Below are 18408 nucleotides of genomic sequence, written 5' to 3' on the forward strand. Positions count from 1 at the left end.
TAAAACAACAGATTCTTTGCTAATATTTTCCTTTTTCCTACTCCCTCTCTACCTTTAAAAACCTTTCCCTTTCTGTAGCCCTTTGGAGCCCCCCTCTTCTTGGTAGACCCGATGCTACTCAATTCATGAATCAATTCATAAAGCCCATTAGATCTTTAAACTTTAGTCCATTAAAAAAAGGAAATAAAATGTACACGATTGAATTTTTGTTACTGTTTTAAAATGTATTTATTTATTTATTTATTTTGAGAGAGAGAGAGAGAGAGAGAGAGAGAGAAAACGCGAGCAAGCATGAGCAGGGGAGGGGCAGAGAGAGAGGGAGAGACAGAGAGAGACGCCGAGAGAATCCCAAGCAGGCTCTGCTCTGTCAGTGCGGAGCCCTACTTGGGGCTCGAACTCATGAACCATGAGATCATGATCTGAGCCGATATCAAGAGTCAGATGCTTAACCGACTGAGCCACCCAGGGGCCCCTTTATTTTGTTGTTTTTAAATTTTTGTTATTTAACACCGGTTTATTACAGCCGGACGGAAGAGATGCATAGGGCAAATTACGTGGGAAGAGACAGAGTTTCCATGCCCTCTCTAGGAGTGCCATTCTCCCTGAATCTCCATGTGTTCACCAACCCGGAAGCTTTTTATTTCCTCTTCTTAGCTGAGGATACTTTCACCAGATACAGAATTTGTAGTTGACAATTCTTTTCTCTCAGCACTTTGAAAAATGTGATGCCTCTTCCTTCTGGTCTCCACATGAGAAATATACTGTCATTTTTGTTGAAAAATTGTTTTTCATTACAAAAAATGGGGATATAGGGGCACCTGGGTGGCTCAGTCGGTTGGGCGGCCGACTTCGGCTCGGGTCATGATCTCACCATCCATGAGTTCGAGCCCCGCATCGGGCTCTGCGCTGACAGCGCAGAGCCTGGAGCTTGCTTCAGATTCTGTGTCTCCTTCTGTCTCTGCCCCTCTCCCCACTAGCACTCTGTCTCTCTTTGTCTCAAAAATAAAATAAAAACATTAAAAAAATCTAAAAACGGGGATATAATTGACATATAACATTGTGTGGGCTCAAGGGGTATAAATGTATTGATTTGATACATTTATGCATTGCTGTATGATCACCACCATAGCATTAGCTAATACCTTCATTCTGTCCCATAGTTACCATTCCTTTTTTGTGGTGAGAACATTTAAGATCTACTCTCTTAGCAATATTAAGGATATGATATAGTATCATCAGCTATATTCATTATGCTGTGCATTAGATCTCCAGAACTTATTTGTTAGTTGCAAGTGTGTACCCTTAAACAACATCTCCCTAATTGTCTCACCCACTCTGCTGTCATTTATTTGTTTGTTTATTTATTTAAAAAATGTTTTAAGGTTTGTTTATTTTTGAGGGAGACAGAGACAGAGCATGAGTGGGGGAGAGGCAGAGAGAGAGAGGGAGACACAGAATCCGAAGCAGGCTCCAGGCTCTGAGCTGTCAGCACAGAGCCCAACATGGGGCTCGAACCCATGAACCTCGAGGTCATGACCTGAATCGAAGTTGGACGCTTAACTGACTGAGCCAGTCAGGCACCCCTATTTATTTATTTTTTTAAGTAGGCTTTATGACCAGCATGGAGCCCAAAGTGAGACTTGAACTCACGATCCTGTGATCAAGACCTGAGCTGCAACCCAGACCCAGAGTCAGATGCTTAACCATCTGAGCCACCCAGGCATCTCCAATCTGCTGTCATTTAAATTGGTGTTCCCTTAGAGGCAATGCTTTGTCTCTGGTTGCTTTCAAGATATTTTCATTGTCTTTAGTTTTCAAAAGTTTCGTTATGATATATCTTGACGTGAACTTTTTTGGGGGTTTATCCTGTTGAGATTGCCTCGGCTTCGTGGATCTGTAGGTTTGTGTCTTTTGCCAAATTTGGAACATTTCATTACTTCATATACTCCTTTGGGGGCTCAGTTGAAAGAGCGCATGACTCTTGATCTTGGGGTTCTGAGTTCGGGCCCCACGTTGGGTGTAGAGATTACGTAAAAATAAAATCTTAAAACAAACAAACACCCAAATACTATTTTGGCCTCACTGTCTTTCATACTTTTGGGACTTCCATGATAATGAATGCTACGTCTTTTGTTATTGTCTCATAGTTCAATAGTTTCCGTCAATTTTCTCTCTGTTATGATTGGATTGATTCTCTTGATCAGCTTTCAAATGTATTGATACTATCTTCTGTCATCTCCACTCCACTCCTAAGGCTATGAAAAAAAGGACAACAGGCCCCAAATGGAGTCGTTTGTGCTAAACCCACATCACCAAATGGAGACTTAATAGCTAACCTAATTGTAGTTTCAGTCTTTCCCTGGGATGTAATCTAAACCAGTCAGTCTGGAATTTCCTGGTCAGCACTAGTGAGGTAATTGCTCATAGACCCCCAAAGGAAGGTGACCTTGCCTGAAACAATTTGCTCTCTAGTAACTTCCTTGTCCTGCCTACTAATACTTATAAAAAATCTTCTAGTTTGTGCAGGTCCTTTGTATTTGCTGGATGGAACGCTGCTAGATTCAGGAATCACTGAATAAAGCCGATGAGAGCTTTAAATTTACTCAGATGGATTTTGTTTTTTGCAAAGCCCATCCAGTGAGTTTTTCATCTCTTTTATTGTATTTTTCAGTGCTGTAATTTCCATTGGGTGTTTAAAAAACAACTTCTGTTTCTTTGCTGAGGTTTTTCTTGTTTTGCATGTGTTCTAAGAGAGTTTGTGGAATGTAGAATTGATTGTTGAAACATCTGATGATGGCTGCTTTAAAGTCCTTGTCTGATAATCTGAAATTCTGAGTCATCTCACTGCTGGCGTCAGTTGATTGTCTTTCCTCATTCAAGTTGTGATTTTCTTGGTCCTTGGAATGATGGATAATTTTCCATTGTATCCTGGGCATTTGTCTATGATGTTAGGAGACTCTGGGTCCTATTAAAATCTTTTATTTCAGCGGCCCGTTACCCGGTTTAGCATGAAGGTTTTGACCTAGTTTTTGTGTCATAGTTCCAATGGAAGTTTGTTTTTCTTTCTTTTTTTTAAGTTTATTTGTTTATTTTGAGAGAGAGAGGGAGCACAAGTGGGGGGGGGGGCACAGAGAGAGAGAGAGAGAGAAAGGGAGACTCCCAAGCAGGTTCCACGCTGTCAGCACAGAGCCTAACGCGGGGCTCAAACTCATGACTCGTGAGATCATGACCTGAGCCAAAGTGGGACGCTTAACTGGCTGAGCCATCCAGGCGCCCTGGAAGTTTATTTTTCAGAAAATTTGTGGTGCTATTTTCATCTGCTTGGTCTATCTGGTATCTCTGGGGGTTCCATTTATTTCTGCTGGTTTATACCTGAGGGGGTGGAAAAGATTTCTACAAGCCAGACCTCCGGGTGTCCCCCCCGTGGTAGAGGGATATGATGGGCTCCTGTGACCAGTGCCTTATGGTTGCTGAAGGGGAATCGTAGGCCCGCAAGGTCAAAGTGGCATCGGGGCCAGGATGCTTGTGGTGGCTGAGTCCCTTTTGCTGGTTCCTCCTGCCTGCCCCATTATCTCCGGTCACGTGACAGGTTTTCCAAGTCTGCCTGCCTGCTTGGATTCTTCGTGCTGATTTCACCCACTTGCCTTGTGCTTCCTGTTGGGAGAAGAAAATCTCAGGTCTGGGAGGCCTTCAAGGTAAAAGAAGTTTTCCTCTTGCTGTGGCTGCATCCGTCCTACAGCTTCCCCCTGCCTGTGGCAGTGCTGGTGGGAGAGGGCAGTCTCAGGCCCAGTAGAGAAAGAGAGAACTTCTCTCTTATTATAAACCGGCTCCCAATCCATCCCCTTGTGGTTACTGGGCTTGCCTCGTGTGGTCAGAGGGACTTCCATTTGATCCAGGGGGGAAATGAACCTACTTAAGCTGCCTCATGTTGCTCGGTTGGATGTCAGGAAATGCTGGGCCCAAGTTGCCTTCTGTTGGGTGGGTGATGATATGGGAAACAAAGGCAAAAGAAAAAATTAAATTGCCTTGCTACTTACAGCCCACTGACAAGTCCTTGAAACAGGCAGAATGACCTGGGGGGCGCCTGGGGGGCTCAGTCGGTTAAACCTCTGACTCTTGATTTCAGCTCAGCTCATGATCTCACAGCTCATGAGTTCGAGTCCCACATTGGGTTCTGTGCTGACAGTGCGGAGCCTGTTTGGGATTCTCCCCCACCCCTCTCTCTCCAATAAATGAATAAATAAAACTTAAAAAAGAAAAAATGACCTTCCTCTGTACCTCAGCTGCCTCGATGTTGATACTTTGCTAAGGGCAAAAGGCAATCTTAGCCCAATCCCCCAAGATCCTGTGAGTCTACTCTAAACATAGAAATTCCTTTGGAAATTTCCTTTATCTTTATTCCAACAAGATGTATGTTGGCAATCATACTCCAAGCATATGGCTCACTGATTAACATCTGAAGGGTCTCATGACTGAGGTTTTACTAAACATTAATAAGTGACCTTTTCCTAACAATAGCTGGCCCCCTCAGGGCCTTGGAAACCTTGTTTCCAAAATACCTTGGAGATTTGTGCTGTCTCTAATCTCCTCTCAGCTTGAAAGTATATAATTGGCCACTCACACCCTAATGCAGCTCTTTCTGCCCGTGGATTCTGTCCCCATGCTTTAATAAAACCACCTTTAAAAAAAAATGTATTTATTTGAGAGAAAATGAGCACAAGCACGGTAGGAGCAGAGAGAAAGGGAGACAGAATCCCAAGCAGGCTCTATGACATCAGCACGCAGCCCGATGCAGGGCTCGAACTCACGAACCTGAGCCCAGATGAGGAGTCAGACACTTAACTGTGCCACCCAGGCACCCCAATAAAACCGCCTTTTTGCACCGAAGACATCTCAAGAATTCTTTCTTGGCCGTCAGCTCCGAACCCCAACATTTCCACATCAGGGGGAATATAAGATGCCCTTCAGTTGTGCTGTACCTCCATTCCTGGGATCCTAAATGAATTCACTTTTTTTTTTTTTTTTTTACCACCCTTCATCCCTTTTCTTTTGATGTTTTCTTCTTTCATTTCTAGGGTTGATAGTTGTACTTAGCAAGAGGGAACAGGGAGAAATGGGCCTATGCTATCTTGTTGGGACTGGAAACTTCCATTTTTTAAAATATTTATTTATTTTGGGGAGAGTGCAAGTGGGGGGAGGGGCATAAAGAGGGGTCAGAGGATCTGAAGCGGGCTCCGAGCTAACAGGCTGACAGCAGCGGGCCCGATGTGGGGCTTGAACTCACGAACTGCAAGATCACAACCTGAGCCAAAGTACGATGCTCAACCTGAGCCACCCAGGTGCCCCTGGAAACTTCTGTTTTTTAACCATCCACACCTCAGGTCTGAACTCAAACCCAAGCTTCTGTTAACTCTTCCACCATTAGTGCTACTTTATTCTGTCCTTGAACGTGGACTTCTGTCAACAATCTTTTGTTGATCTTTTACAGATCTTCAACCCTGGTCTCTATGAGCCATGGTCTCTACCGCCCATGCCTACGTGGTCTACAACTCAAAACCATGCCTGTTTAGGGGCGCCTGGGTGGCGCAGTCGGTTAAGCGTCCGACTTCAGCCAGGTCACCATCTTGCGGTCCGTGAGTTCGAGCCCCGCGTCAGGCTCTGGTCTGATGATGGCCCAGAGCCTGGAGCCTGCTTCCGATTCTGTGTCTCCCTCTCTCTCTGCTCCTCCCCCATTCATGCTCTGTCTCTCTCTGTCCCAAAAATAAATAAAAACGTTGAAAAAAAAATTTAAAAAAAGAAAAACAAAAAAAAACCATGCCTGTTTAACTTGACCACCACCAGTGGCACATTGTCTAGAATTGTGCCACGTGATATGGCAGACACTAGCCACATGTGGTTATTCAGCACTTGAGATGAAGCAAGTGAGACTGAGAATTGAATTTTAAATTATATTTATCTTTATTAACTAAACATTTAAAATAGACAATTCAGTTATTGGAAAACTTAAAAAAAATTTTTTTTAACACTTATTCATTTTTGAGAGGCAGAGACAGAGCATGAGCAAAGGAGGGGCAGAGAGAGGGGGAGACACAGGGTCCGAAACAGGCTCCAGGCTCCGAGCTGTCAGCACAGAGCCTGACGCGGAGCTCGAACCCACAAACTGCGAGATCATGACCTGAGCCGAAGTCGGACGCTCAACGGACTGAGCCACCCAGGCGCCCCAATTATTCGAAAACATTTAACATATGTTGGGACCAATTTGTGAGTATTAATCTGTTTTCAAATGTAAATTTTATGAAATCTAAATACACATCAAATATTTCTGGTGAAAATTTAGTATTTTGTAACATGTTGCAGGTGCATCTGACTTCTCAGACTTATTACAACCAAAAGAATGCCAAATATCCCATTAGTAATTTTAAAAGTTGACTACAAGTTGAAATGATAATGTTTTGGCTTTGTAGTTTAAATAAAACCCATCATTACATTTCATTTGTTTCTTTTTCTTTTTAATGTGTCACCTGTCTGCAGCCCCTCATGCCAAGTTTCCTCCTCCTCCTCTTCACTTGGGTTGAGGCTGCTGTTTTGCATCAAAGTGATTTAGATTCTCTAGGCAAGAGTGAGAGGCTTCATTCTTATTGGTGTCATTTGGAACAGCAGGGTTATTTCTGCGTAGTAACATGGATGCTCACATTTTGCTGGCCATGGAAACCAAACCCTGCCTCTCACACGGAGTCATTGGCCAGCCGCACCCTCTGTCCAAAGCAATCTCAGGCCTTGCCCCCGCCCACTTCCACTTCCCTCCCATGGCATCATCTATCTATACCCCCTCAGACTATGCCCTGCCCCCTCCCTGCATTGGACAATGGAGACTTCTGCTGATTTACAGACCCAGCAGCCTTATTTGAGTGGGGAGGCCAGAGCCTGATTCTTCTGCTCAGCCATTCGTTAACTGCACCTTCTGTCTACAGCTTCTCAGGTGTCACTTTGGCCGCCTCATTTCACTTGGCATTGGGGGTTGCTACATGGTAACAGTTTACCATAGGCTGAGGAGGCTGAAGTCCAACTTCTCCTGCAGTCATTGGCTATTTGTCTGTAGCTAGTCAGGCTAGACCCTGACTCTCCTACTCGGCACATAGCAACAGGGGCTTCTCCCTAGTAACAGGCTTGCTGCTTCATCTCATTGGCCACCAGAAACGAGACCCCACCTCTCCTACACAGCCATTGGCCAGCTGTACCATTTATCTGCAACCCACGGACTGGGTCTAGACAAGAGAGCTCAAATTGCTGGTTTCGGTTAACTCTTCCACCACCGCCGTTCCTCCGGTTGGCACTTGAACTGGTCATTTGTTATCTAATCCAGCTTCATCGATGACTCCGGTCAAAATCTAAAATCCAAGCCCTTGTTGACATTTCTATCACCCTGGACCAATTTCCAACCCTATCTACTATGGTTCCAGTCTGACTCAGAGCTCTGATAACTCTTCCACTATCAATGCTTTTCTGGCATGGTGTAGCATTCAGCCTTCAATTAATTATTTCTTAATCAATGCCCCTTTGATCTGGAGCTTCAACCCAGATCTGTTAAATTAGGACTGATCTCAAACTTGACCTCGGTGAACCCTTCCAAACTTAATGACCTTGATAAAGCCTACCTGATAAAGACCACCAGGCTCACATCCATAGTTTGACCATAATGGGTTTATTAACTGGCTGCAGCAAGGGAGACCACACACCATGAGAACTGCGGGGGAAATCCCTCAGTCTTGGGCCAACAAGGATGGTAGATCACCCTGGTCTTGGCAAACAAAGGGGGAAATGGGATCACTGCAGGATTTGGGGGAAGAGCTGAGTTTAGTTAAAATTCAAAGGAAGCAGGGTTTTGATGAGCCCAAAGCAAAGCAAGTTGGTATGTAAAAGAGTCAATGTTCAGTCTGGACGGTGACGTGGATTCAGGGGCCTTTTTATTTAGAAACACTAAAGTAAAAATAGATGTGACACGTTGACTCCAGTTGCCCCTTATTTGAGCCTCTGAACATGGGCTGGAAAGTGAAGCTGTTCTTCTATGTTAAAGTGACTTGGATCCTCCAGGCACCAGGAGGATGTTTTATTCTTATTGATATAATTTCAAATAGCCAAGTTTCTGATAGTCTATGATTTTAGAGAAAAAGTTTTCCCAGCAGGTTTGGGACAAGGATGAGGCACTCACCTCAAAGTGCAAAATGTAAGGGAGTACCAGAAAACCTCAGTAATCGAGATAAATAACATTTTAGTGCAATGTTTTCAGAAGTCAAAATTAATGCAGAAATCCATGATGAACAAAATACCAAAACTTTAGATGCCTGTATTAGTTATCTATTGCTGTGTCTAATATCTCATTAGTAGATAATAGATATTAGTAGGTAACCAATTACCCTGAAACATAGAAGCTTAAAGAAAACATTTATTATCTCACAGTGTCTGTGGGGTTAAGAACTTGGAAGTGGCTTGGCTTACAGATCCTGCCTTAAGGTCTCTAACTGATGTTCCGGTCAGGTTGTTGGCTGGGGCTATAGTCACCTGAGGCTGGAGGCTGGCTCATTCATATGGCTATAGGCTAGGAGACTCAGTTCCTCACTGGCTACTGGTAGGCGTGGTTGGCACATGGGCCTCTTTTCAAAGGCTGCCTGAGTGTCATTATGACATAGCAGCTGGCTTCTCCCTGCGTGAGTGATATGAGGGATGGAGCGAGAGAGAGAGAGGGAGAGAGAGAACAATATGGAAGCCTCAATCTTTTCTCATCTCATCTCTGAAGTGACAAACCATCACTTCTGACCTTGAACCTTAGGCCTCCATTAACTATTCCATGTCCATATTTTAGGAAAATATGAAATTTTCAGCATCATCAATCTCCCTGGTTTGATCTAAAACCATCTGTTAATGATTTTGCCAGAAATCCCCATCTTGTTTTACGGGCCGTTAGCCCAGTCTTGTCAGCAGCCTTCCACCGTGAATGAACCTCTACCTTCAATGGTCCTCAGGTCCAGTTCTTGAAATTGGGCCTCTGCTATCCTTCAAACACCATTTCCCCTCTGGTTTGAACTGGAACCCAGACCCTCTGCAACATATGTCTGTTTTGGAAGTCTAATCAAAAGGACATTGATGGTAGAAAAGTTAACTATGGTCCAATAGTTGAGACATGGATCAGAGAGGCATTGATAGTGGAAAATTAACATATGACTAGTCTCTTTGTCTATCAAAAAAGGGCACATATGATAAAAGAGCATCTTGGATTCATGGTCAGAATACAGGGACACAGATGATGAAATCATTAATAGAACACATGAATTTAGATCAGAAGAATGCAACATAGGTATTGGTAAAGAAAGGCCCAGGTTTGAGATCAGCCCAGGAGGCATTGATGCTGGAGGTTAGCGGAATCTAGGATTTGAGTTGTTGGCCAAAAGTCATGACAATAATAAGTTATGGAAATTTCTTTAGAAGTGTGTGTCTTACAGCAATGTTCTCACATTTGCTACTCTGTCTTCCAGTCAATTCACAAATTCTGAGAGGCTGACACTCTAACTCTCCAGATTGTTGCACTGAGGCCCAGAGAGAAGATCTGAATATCCTTAGGACACACAGCAATCCACGCCCAAGCTAACTAGGCTTAGCACACAACACAAATCTGTTGTGTTTGAAATGCCTTCAGTAGGGAAAAGAGCCCTCCACCTCTTGTCAGAGAAGGCCTGCAGGACGGTTACATGTAGAAATAGGTTTTATTTTTTTTAAGTTTACTTATTCATTTTTTTGAGAGAGAGTGCGTGCGTGGGAAAGGGGCAGAGAGAGAGGGAGAGAGAATCCCAAGCAGGCGCCATGCTGTCAGCACAGAGCCCGGCGCTGGGCTCGAACTCACAAACCACAAGATCTTGAGCTGAGCGGAAATCAGGAGTTGGTCGCTTAACCAACTGAGCCACCCGGGTGCCCCAGGAGTAGGTTTCGAAGAATGTTTAAGATAAGGGTTCAGAGGTGAAGAACCCCTAGAATCCTCTCTTCTCTCCCAAGAGTAAGTAGTAACTCCTAAATTCCCATATAAGAGAGGCTAAGCGGCTGCAACCTGGTTGACAGGAGGAGTTGGGGGTGTGTCTTGGAGATGTAGTTTCAGCGAAAGTAAGCTTATAACGTTTTCTAAATATTTTTCTATTAACGATTTGCTTAAAAATATTAGTTGTCCTCTCTAAAGAAGACATCCGGATGGCCAACAGGCACATGAAAAGATGCTCAGCGTCGCTCCTCATCAGGGAATTACAAATCAAAACCACACTCAGATATCACCTCACGCCAGTCAGAGTGGCCAAAATGAACAAATCAGGAGACTGTAGATGCTGGGGAGGATGTGGAGAAACGGGAACCCTCTTGCACTGTTGGTGGGAATGCAAACTGGTGCAGCCACTCTGGAAAACAGTGTGGAGGTTCCTCAAAAAATTAAAAATAGACCTACCCTATGACCCAGCAGTAGCACTGCTAGGAATTTACCCAAGGGATACAGGAGTACTCATGCATAGGGGCACTTGTACCCCAATGTTTATAGCAGCACTCTCAACAATAGCCAAATTATGGAAAGAGCCTAAATGTCCACCAACTGACGAATCGATAAAGACATTGTGGTTTATATACACAATGGAGTACTACGTGGCAATGAGAAAGAATGACATATGGCCCTTTGTAGCAACGTGGATGGAACTGGAGAGTGTGATGCTAAGTGAAATAAGCCATACAGAGAAAGACAGATACCATATGTTTTCACTCTTATGTGGATCCTGAGAAACTTAACAGAAACCCATGGGGGAGGGGAAGGAAAAAAAAAAGAGGTTAGAGTGGGAGAGAGCCAAAGCATAAGAGACTCTTAAAAACTGAGAACAAACTGAGGGTTGATGGAGGGTGGGAGGGTGGGGAGGGTAGGTGATGGGCATTGAGGGGGGCATCTTTTGGGATGAGCGCTGGGTGTTGTATGGAAACCAATTTGACAATAAATTTCATATATTGATATTAGTTGTCCATATCAAAGGCTATTGTTATTATTATTTATTTCTAACTACTGTCATTTTAGTGGGGTAATGGAGGTAATGGAGATTGAGGGGGATTCAATTCCCCTCGATACCAATTCCAGCACATCAAAACAATGTACCACCATGCCTCTCCCCACTCTTCTCCAGTGGTATCGCCCAGGAGGGGGATCAACAATAACCTGAGTTTCCCCCCTCTTTCCAGTGGATCTCCAAGGAGAGGACTATACCACCCCGACTCCTTCCCTTTCTTGCCCAGAGGTATCTGTCAGGAGGGGGACTGTACCATTTTAATTTCTCCTTTCCTCTGAGTGACATCTTCCAGGGGGGAACTAATCTTGACTTTTACCCCTCTCCTCAGTGGTATCTTCCTTGAAGATGAGGGCACATCTCCCCTGCCCCCCGGCACTTCTGCTTCTGTCACGTTTGCACAGACCTATAGAACCCAGTTCCAAAGACCAGCTCTTCTGGAATGCTTGCCTTCAGAAGGTTTCTACCCCTGAACAACGCCCCCCCCCGCCCCCGCCTTCGGTGGAACAGCCCACTGTACGGAATGGGCGCTAAGATGGCGGCCCCCATGGAGGAAAGCCTGGGCACAGCCATATTCCTCGCCCAACAACGCCACTCGTGGACATAGTCTCTGCCGATCCCTAACTGCACCTTGCTCGGAGTGAGTAGACCACAGCATCACAGCCCTTACGATCGTGTGCGAGAACAACCACGCAGAAGGGGCACGGTCAGGGGTGAGGACAGGAAACGGAAGTGGCCCTCAGAGGACGTTTAAGTCCTGTTGGCGCGCGACGCTAAAGCGAGTGCACGAGGTTTTGTGGCGTGACAGTCATCAGTGAGTTTTGAGGTGATGGCTTTGTTGGCTTTTGGGAATGAGGAATTGTCAGTTTGTGAGGTCCATTGGTGGGGAGTTAAGGAATCTGGTGAATAGGAATCTGTGCAGGTCAGGGATAGGGGATTCTGGGGTGGTCAGGTTTTTAGATAGCTTGCTGCTTCTTGTTGTCAAGTCTTAATAGAGTGTGTGTTTAGGTTTTTCCTTATCAGTCTCCCCAGAGATTTGCTAATCTTATTAGCCTTCACAAAGAACCAACTTTTGGCCTTGTTCATCCTCTCTGATGTACCTTTGTTTTCTATTAATTTCTACTCTTATCTGTACCATTTTCTCTGTAACTTTTTAAGTCGAGACGTTACTTCATGAATGTTCACCCTTTCTTCATTGTTAAAAACCATGTAGAACGTGAATTGCTCTTGAAGAATCTCTTTAGCTGCATTCCACACATTTTGTACACACCATCTTACTATTATTGAGTTTTGTGTTTCTTTTTTGTTTATTCTTTACATTACTTTAATATAATGCTTTTGGCAGGGTTGACATTTTTATTACATTTTCTTATCCAAGGATATGGTATATCTGTGTGACTATTTTATATTTGTCAATTTTTGTTTAAATCATACTCGTCCAACTCCTTAAGTATATTTTGTGTATTTCTTGCTATCATTATTAATGGATTTTTGTTTTCCCGTTTTCATTTGTTTGATTATTGTTGCCATTACAGAGGAAAAATTATCTGCTCTTATAATTTTACCTGGTATCCAGCCCCTTATCAAACTGCTCTGAATGCTAGTAGTGTCAGGTTTTCTTTGTGTAAAATCATATCACTGGCAAGGAAAGCCACATTTCTATTAACTTGCAACATTTATTCTCCTTGTTTCATCTCTCATAGAGCCAGCAAAACAATTTTGAGTCGTGTCAGACATCCCTATCTTGTTCGTAATTTTAACGGCAATAGCGTCATCATTTTACCTTTTAGTATAATATTTCAGGGCTATGCTTGGTAGATGATTTTTTGTGATATTTAAGTGATTTACTTCTTTCCTAGTTTTAGTTGGAGTTTTATTAGTAATATCTGCAGAATGGTGTCAAATGCTTTTCTGGTGTAATTTAATAGCAGCATCCCCCCCCCCATGTATTGATTAATAAATAACATTAATGTTGAATCATCTTCTGGAAAGAAGAGGTTAAGAGCTTCCTGTAGAAGAATTTAAGAGGGATTTTTCACCCTATAAGTGGCAAAATAATTAAAGAGGGCAGAAGAGAGACCTTTCATTCAGGTTTCCAGGTTTCCTGCCTCCGCAGTCACCCACTAGGTCCCCATGGACAAGTCCTTCCTCTGTCCACCTCATAGGGCTTTAGCACCATTTGTTGCCCCAATTCTGCCCTCCCCACAAACCCCGATCTACCCTGAACCTGGAATTGAGGAGTAGGCTGGCTAGGTAAGGTGTGAAGCTCCCTAGGGAGCCACCCCAGAATCAAGGACTCTGAGGTCATCAGTGTGACTTCAGATATCATGATTGTTTTCATAATCCACCCTAACACTCAGAGTGGGCGGTGCTGAATTTTGTGGTGTGAATGTAGAATGACACTGATGACATGGATACTGTCCTTTTAGGATTTCTTGGTGTCCCTGTGGAGCTGTTGAGTTTCCTCCTTACTGGAGGCTGCGGGATCTTCCATTCATTCTGACCGCAGCCCACATACAGACTCCCCTCCAGCTTTGGAAGGTGGGCTGAGACCCAGGGTGAACATGCCAGCTACTGGGAAATCACCCCAGAGGTTCCCTGCCCTGGTTCCAGGACAGCCTGGCAGATCCTTTGAGGTAAGGAGGAGGAGCCTACTTAACACATTTTTTCTTTTATTTTTTTAAGGTAAATTTTAATTTTGAGATCACTGTAGATTCAAATGCAATGTACCATTTACACACTTTTCTCCAATGGGAACATCATGCAAAACCTTGGTACAGTATCACAACCAGGCTATTGACATATGGAACATTTCCATCACCACAAGGACCCCCTCATCTTGCCTTTTGCATTTTTTTTAATGTTTATTTATCTTTTGAGAGAGAGAGAGAGAGACAGAGCGCAAGTGGGCGAGGGGCAGAGAGAGAGGGAGACACAGAATCCAAGGCAGGCTCCAGGCTCCGAGCTGTCAGCACAGAGCCCGTCGCGGGGCTCGAACCCACGAACCGTGAGATCATGACCTGAGCCGAAGTCGGGCGCTTAACCCACTGAGCTGCCCAGGCGCCCCTCATCTTGCCTTTTAGTAGCCACTTCCTTCCTCCCCCTACTCCCTCCTTGACTCCTGGCTGTCACTAATCTGTGCTCTCATTCTGTAATTTTGTCATATCAAGCATGACATAGGAATGGAATCATACACTATGTAACCTTTTGGGACTGGATTTTACTCAGCGTAATTCTCCGGAGATTCATGCAGATTGTTGCATTTACGAATAGCTTGTTCTTTTTTCTTGCTGAGCAGTATTCCATGGTATAAATGTACTGCAGTTTGTTTAACCAACCTCTAGTTGAAGGGAATCTGGGTTGTTTCCAGTTTTTGGCTATTATGAATAAAGATCCTGTGATCATTTGTGTGAGGATTTTGTAGGAGATGAATGACAATTGCTGGATTGTATGCTAAGTGCATTTCAAACAATTAATGGACTTAATTTCTGTAGTACAGTTTTAGATTTGCAGATTAATTGAGAAAAGAGTACATGCAGATCCATTACCGCTCTGTATTCCCCTACAGTTTCCCCATTATTCTTTTAAATGTTTATTTATTTTTGAGAGAGAGAGAGAGCGCGAGCGAGCGCGAAGGGGAGATGCAGAGAGAGAGAGAGAGAGAGAGAGAGAGAGAGAATGAGAATCCCAAGCAGGCTCCGTGCTGTCAGCATAGAATCCAACGCGGGACTCAATCTCACGAACCATGAGATCATGACCTGAACCAACATCAAGATGGTGACCTGAGCCGAAATCAAGAGTCAGACCCATGTCCGACACTTAACCAACTGAGCCACCCAGGCACCCCTATAACTCATTTGTTTTTACCACTGAATAATATTCCATTGTATGAATGTGCCACAGTTTGCCTGTCCATTCACCTATTGAAGGACATCTTAGCCGTTCCCAGTTCTTGGCAATTATGAGTAAAGCTGCTATCAACATTCATATTCAGGTTTTTATTTTATTTTAGTTCTAATTTTTTGAGAGAGAGAGAGAGAGAGAGAGAGAGAGAGAGAGAGCATGTGTGTGCACGAGACGGGGAGAGGTAGAGGAGCCCAGTGTTGGAGTCTATCCCAAGACACTGGCATCGTGACCTGAGCCGAAATCAAGAGGCAGACGCTCAACCCACTGACCCAGCCGCCCCTATATGCAGGTTTTTGTGTCGACGTAAGTTTCCAATTCACTTGGGTAAATAACTAGGAGTGCAACGATAGGTCGTATGGTAAGACTGGCTTTGTGAGAAACTGCCAAGCTGTCTTCCCAAGTTCTTCACCATTTTGCATTCTCACCAGCAATGGACGAGAGCATTCCTGTTGCCCCACATCCTCGTCAGCATTTGGTGTTGTTGGGTTTTTGGATTTTAACCATTCTAGTAGGTGTGTGATGGTATTTCCTTGTTTTGATTGCAATTCCCTAATGAAAAATGATGGTGAACATAGTTTGTACGTGCTCATATGCCATCTGTATATCTTCTTCAGTCAAGTGTCTACTCAGATCTTGTCCATTTTTTTAATTGGATTGGTTGTTTCCTTAGTGTTGAGTTTTAAGAGTTGTTTGTATATTAAAAAAAATTTTTTTAACGTTTTATTTATTTTTGAGACAGAGAGAGACAGAGCATGAACAGGGGAGGGTGAGAGAGGGAGGGAGACATAGAATCTGAAACAGGCTCCAGGCTCTGAGCTGTCCGCACAGAGCCTGACACGGGGCTCGAACTCACGGACCGCGAGATCATGACCTGAGCCGAAGTCGGACGCTTAACCGACTGAGCCACCCAGGCGCCCCAAGTTGTTTGTATATTTTAAATACAAGTCCCTTATCAGACATGTGTTCTGCAAATACTTTTCTCTCATTCTTAAGCTTGTCTCTTTATTTTCTTAATGGTGTCCCTTTTAAAAAAAAAAAGGTTATTTATTTATTTTGAGAGACAGAGAGAGCGAGCTGGGGAGGGGCAGAGAGAGACAGAGAGAGAGAGAATCCCAAGCAGGCTCCTACGCTTGTCAGCTTGGAATCCGACGTGGGGCTTGATCTCGCGAACCGTGAGATCATGACCTGAGCTGAAATCAAGAGTTGGATGCTTAACCAACTGAGCCTCCCAGGCAGGCACCCCACAGTGTCTTTCATAGAGCAGAATTTTAAAATCTTAATAAAGTCCAACTTGTCAATTTTCCTTTTATGAATCATTCTTTTGGTGTTGTATTTTAGAACATCTCCAGACCCAAGTCACTTAGTTTTTCCCTTGTTATCTTGTAGAAGTTTTATAGTTTTACATTTTGCGCATATATGTCTAATATCCATTTATTTTTTTCTTTACTTATTTATTTTTTTCTTTCTTTCTTTCTTTTTTATAAATTTTTTTTAATGTTTTATTTATTTTTGAGAGACAGAGAGAGACAGCATGAGCAAGGGAGGGGCAGAGAAAGAGGGAGACACAGAACCTGAAGCAGGCTCCAGGCTCCAAGCTGTCAGCACAGAGCCTGACGTGGGGCTCGAACTCACGAACTGCGATATCATGTCCTGAGCCAAAGCCCGACGCTCAACCGACTGAGCCACCCAAGCGCCCTCTTTTCTTTTTTTTTTTTTAAAGTTTATTTATTTATGAGAGGGCCAGCATGAGTGGGGGAGGGGCAGAGAGTGAGAGGGGAAGACACAGAATCCGAAGCAGCCTCCAGGCTCTGAGCTGTCAGCACAGAGCTCAACGTGGGGCTTGAACCCATGCAAGATCATGACCTGAGCTGAAGTCGACACTTAACCGACTGAAACACCCAGGCGCCCCGTTCTTTATCCATTTATTTATTGATCGACACTTAGGTTGTTTCCATAGTTTGACTATTATAAATAATAATGAAATAAGCATAGGGATATATATATATATATATATATATCCTCAGTTTGTTCTCTATAGGTAAGTGTCTCTTATGGTTGGTTAAGCATCTGACTTCTGCTCAGGTCATGATCTCGCATTCGTGAGTTGCAGCCAGCATCGGGCTCTCTGCTGTCAGCCCGGAGCCTGCTTCGGATCCTCTGTCCCCCCTCTCTGTGCTCCTCCTCCGCTTGTGCTCTGTCTCTCTCAAAATAATGAACATTAAAAAAAGAATCTCTTTCTTTTCCCCTTCCCCTATGTTCATCTGTTTTGTTTTTTAAATTCCACAGATCAGTGAAATCATGTGGTATTTGTCTTTCTGTGACTGACTTCTTTCGTTTCACATGTCATTACAAATGGCAAGATTCATTCTTTTTGAGGCTAATACTCCATTGTATATTTATACCACATCTTCTTTATCCATTCATCAGTCGGTGGACTCTTGGACTGTTTCCAGAGTTTGGTTCCTGTTGATAATGCTGCTATAAACATCAGGGTGCATGTGCCCCTTCGAATCAGTATTTTTGTATCCTAAGATCCATTTAGAGTTAATTTTTGTGAAAAGTATAAGGACTATGTCTGGAGTTCTTTTTTTTTTTTTTGCATATGGATGTCCAGTTTCCACCCTATTTGTTTTCTCCATTGAATTGCCTTTGCTCCTTTGTCAAAGATCAGTGGATTATATTTGTGAATCTATTTCCTTTCTTTTTGTTACACTGATATATTTATCTCTTCTTTTACCAGTACCATGCTCTTTTTTTTATTGAGGTATAATTGACTTACAGCATTATATTAATGTACAACATAATCATTTGATATTTGTATGTTTTGCACAACGGCCACCACAATAAAGCCAGTTAACATCCATCACCGTACAGAGTTATAGAATTTTTTTTCTTGTGATGAGAACTTTGAAGATGTACTCTCATAGCAACTTTTAAATATTCAGTACAGTATAATTAACTCTGGTCGTCATGCTGTACGTTACATCTCCGTGAGTTATTTATTTGACCTTTGACTTCACCCATTTTGCCCACCTCCTACTCCCACATCTGGCAACTGCCAATCTGTTCTCTGTACTGTGATCTTGTTTTTCTTTTAGATCCCACATGTAAGTGAGATCATACAGTGTTTATATCTTTCCCTGTCTTGACTTATTTCACTTAGCACAATGCCTTCACGGTCCATCCACATTCTTGCAAATGGCAAGATTTCCCCTTTCTTTTATGACTGAATAATACTCCATTGTGTGCGTGTGCCCGCGCACACACACACACACACACACACACCCCATATTTTCTTTATCCGTTCATCTGTTGATGGACAGGCACCTCGGTTGTTTCCATATCTTGGCTATTGTAAATAATGCTTTACTGCACATGGGGGTGCAGATATTTCTTTGTTAGTGTTTTTTTTTCCTTTGGATAAATA

General features: G+C 43.4%; 1 protein-coding gene across 5 annotated transcripts in view; it reads left to right on the plus strand.

The window, feature by feature from the left end:
• The first annotated feature begins 11327 nt into the window (after positions 1-11327).
• Positions 11328-18408, plus strand: part of ZNF157 (zinc finger protein 157) — a 39677-nt gene continuing 32596 nt past the window's right edge. For 2 of the 5 annotated variants that reach the window (XM_040468768.1, XM_040468767.1), the window contains exons 1-2: positions 11328-11901; positions 13505-13711. Coding sequence is in view for 1 of the 5 variants with exons in the window: in XM_040468767.1 (XP_040324701.1) it covers positions 13640-13711 (72 nt within the window). In the remaining 4 variants the exon portion in view is untranslated. The remainder of the gene's footprint in view (positions 11902-13504; positions 13712-18408) is intronic. The other 3 variants (XM_040468772.1, XM_040468770.1, XM_040468771.1) reach the window with 2 other exon arrangements.

The sequence above is a fragment of the Herpailurus yagouaroundi genome, unplaced genomic scaffold (assembly GCF_014898765.1).
Source record: "Herpailurus yagouaroundi ecotype Mexico unplaced genomic scaffold, PumYag 67793, whole genome shotgun sequence".
NCBI classification, from domain to species: Eukaryota; Metazoa; Chordata; class Mammalia; order Carnivora; family Felidae; genus Herpailurus; species Herpailurus yagouaroundi.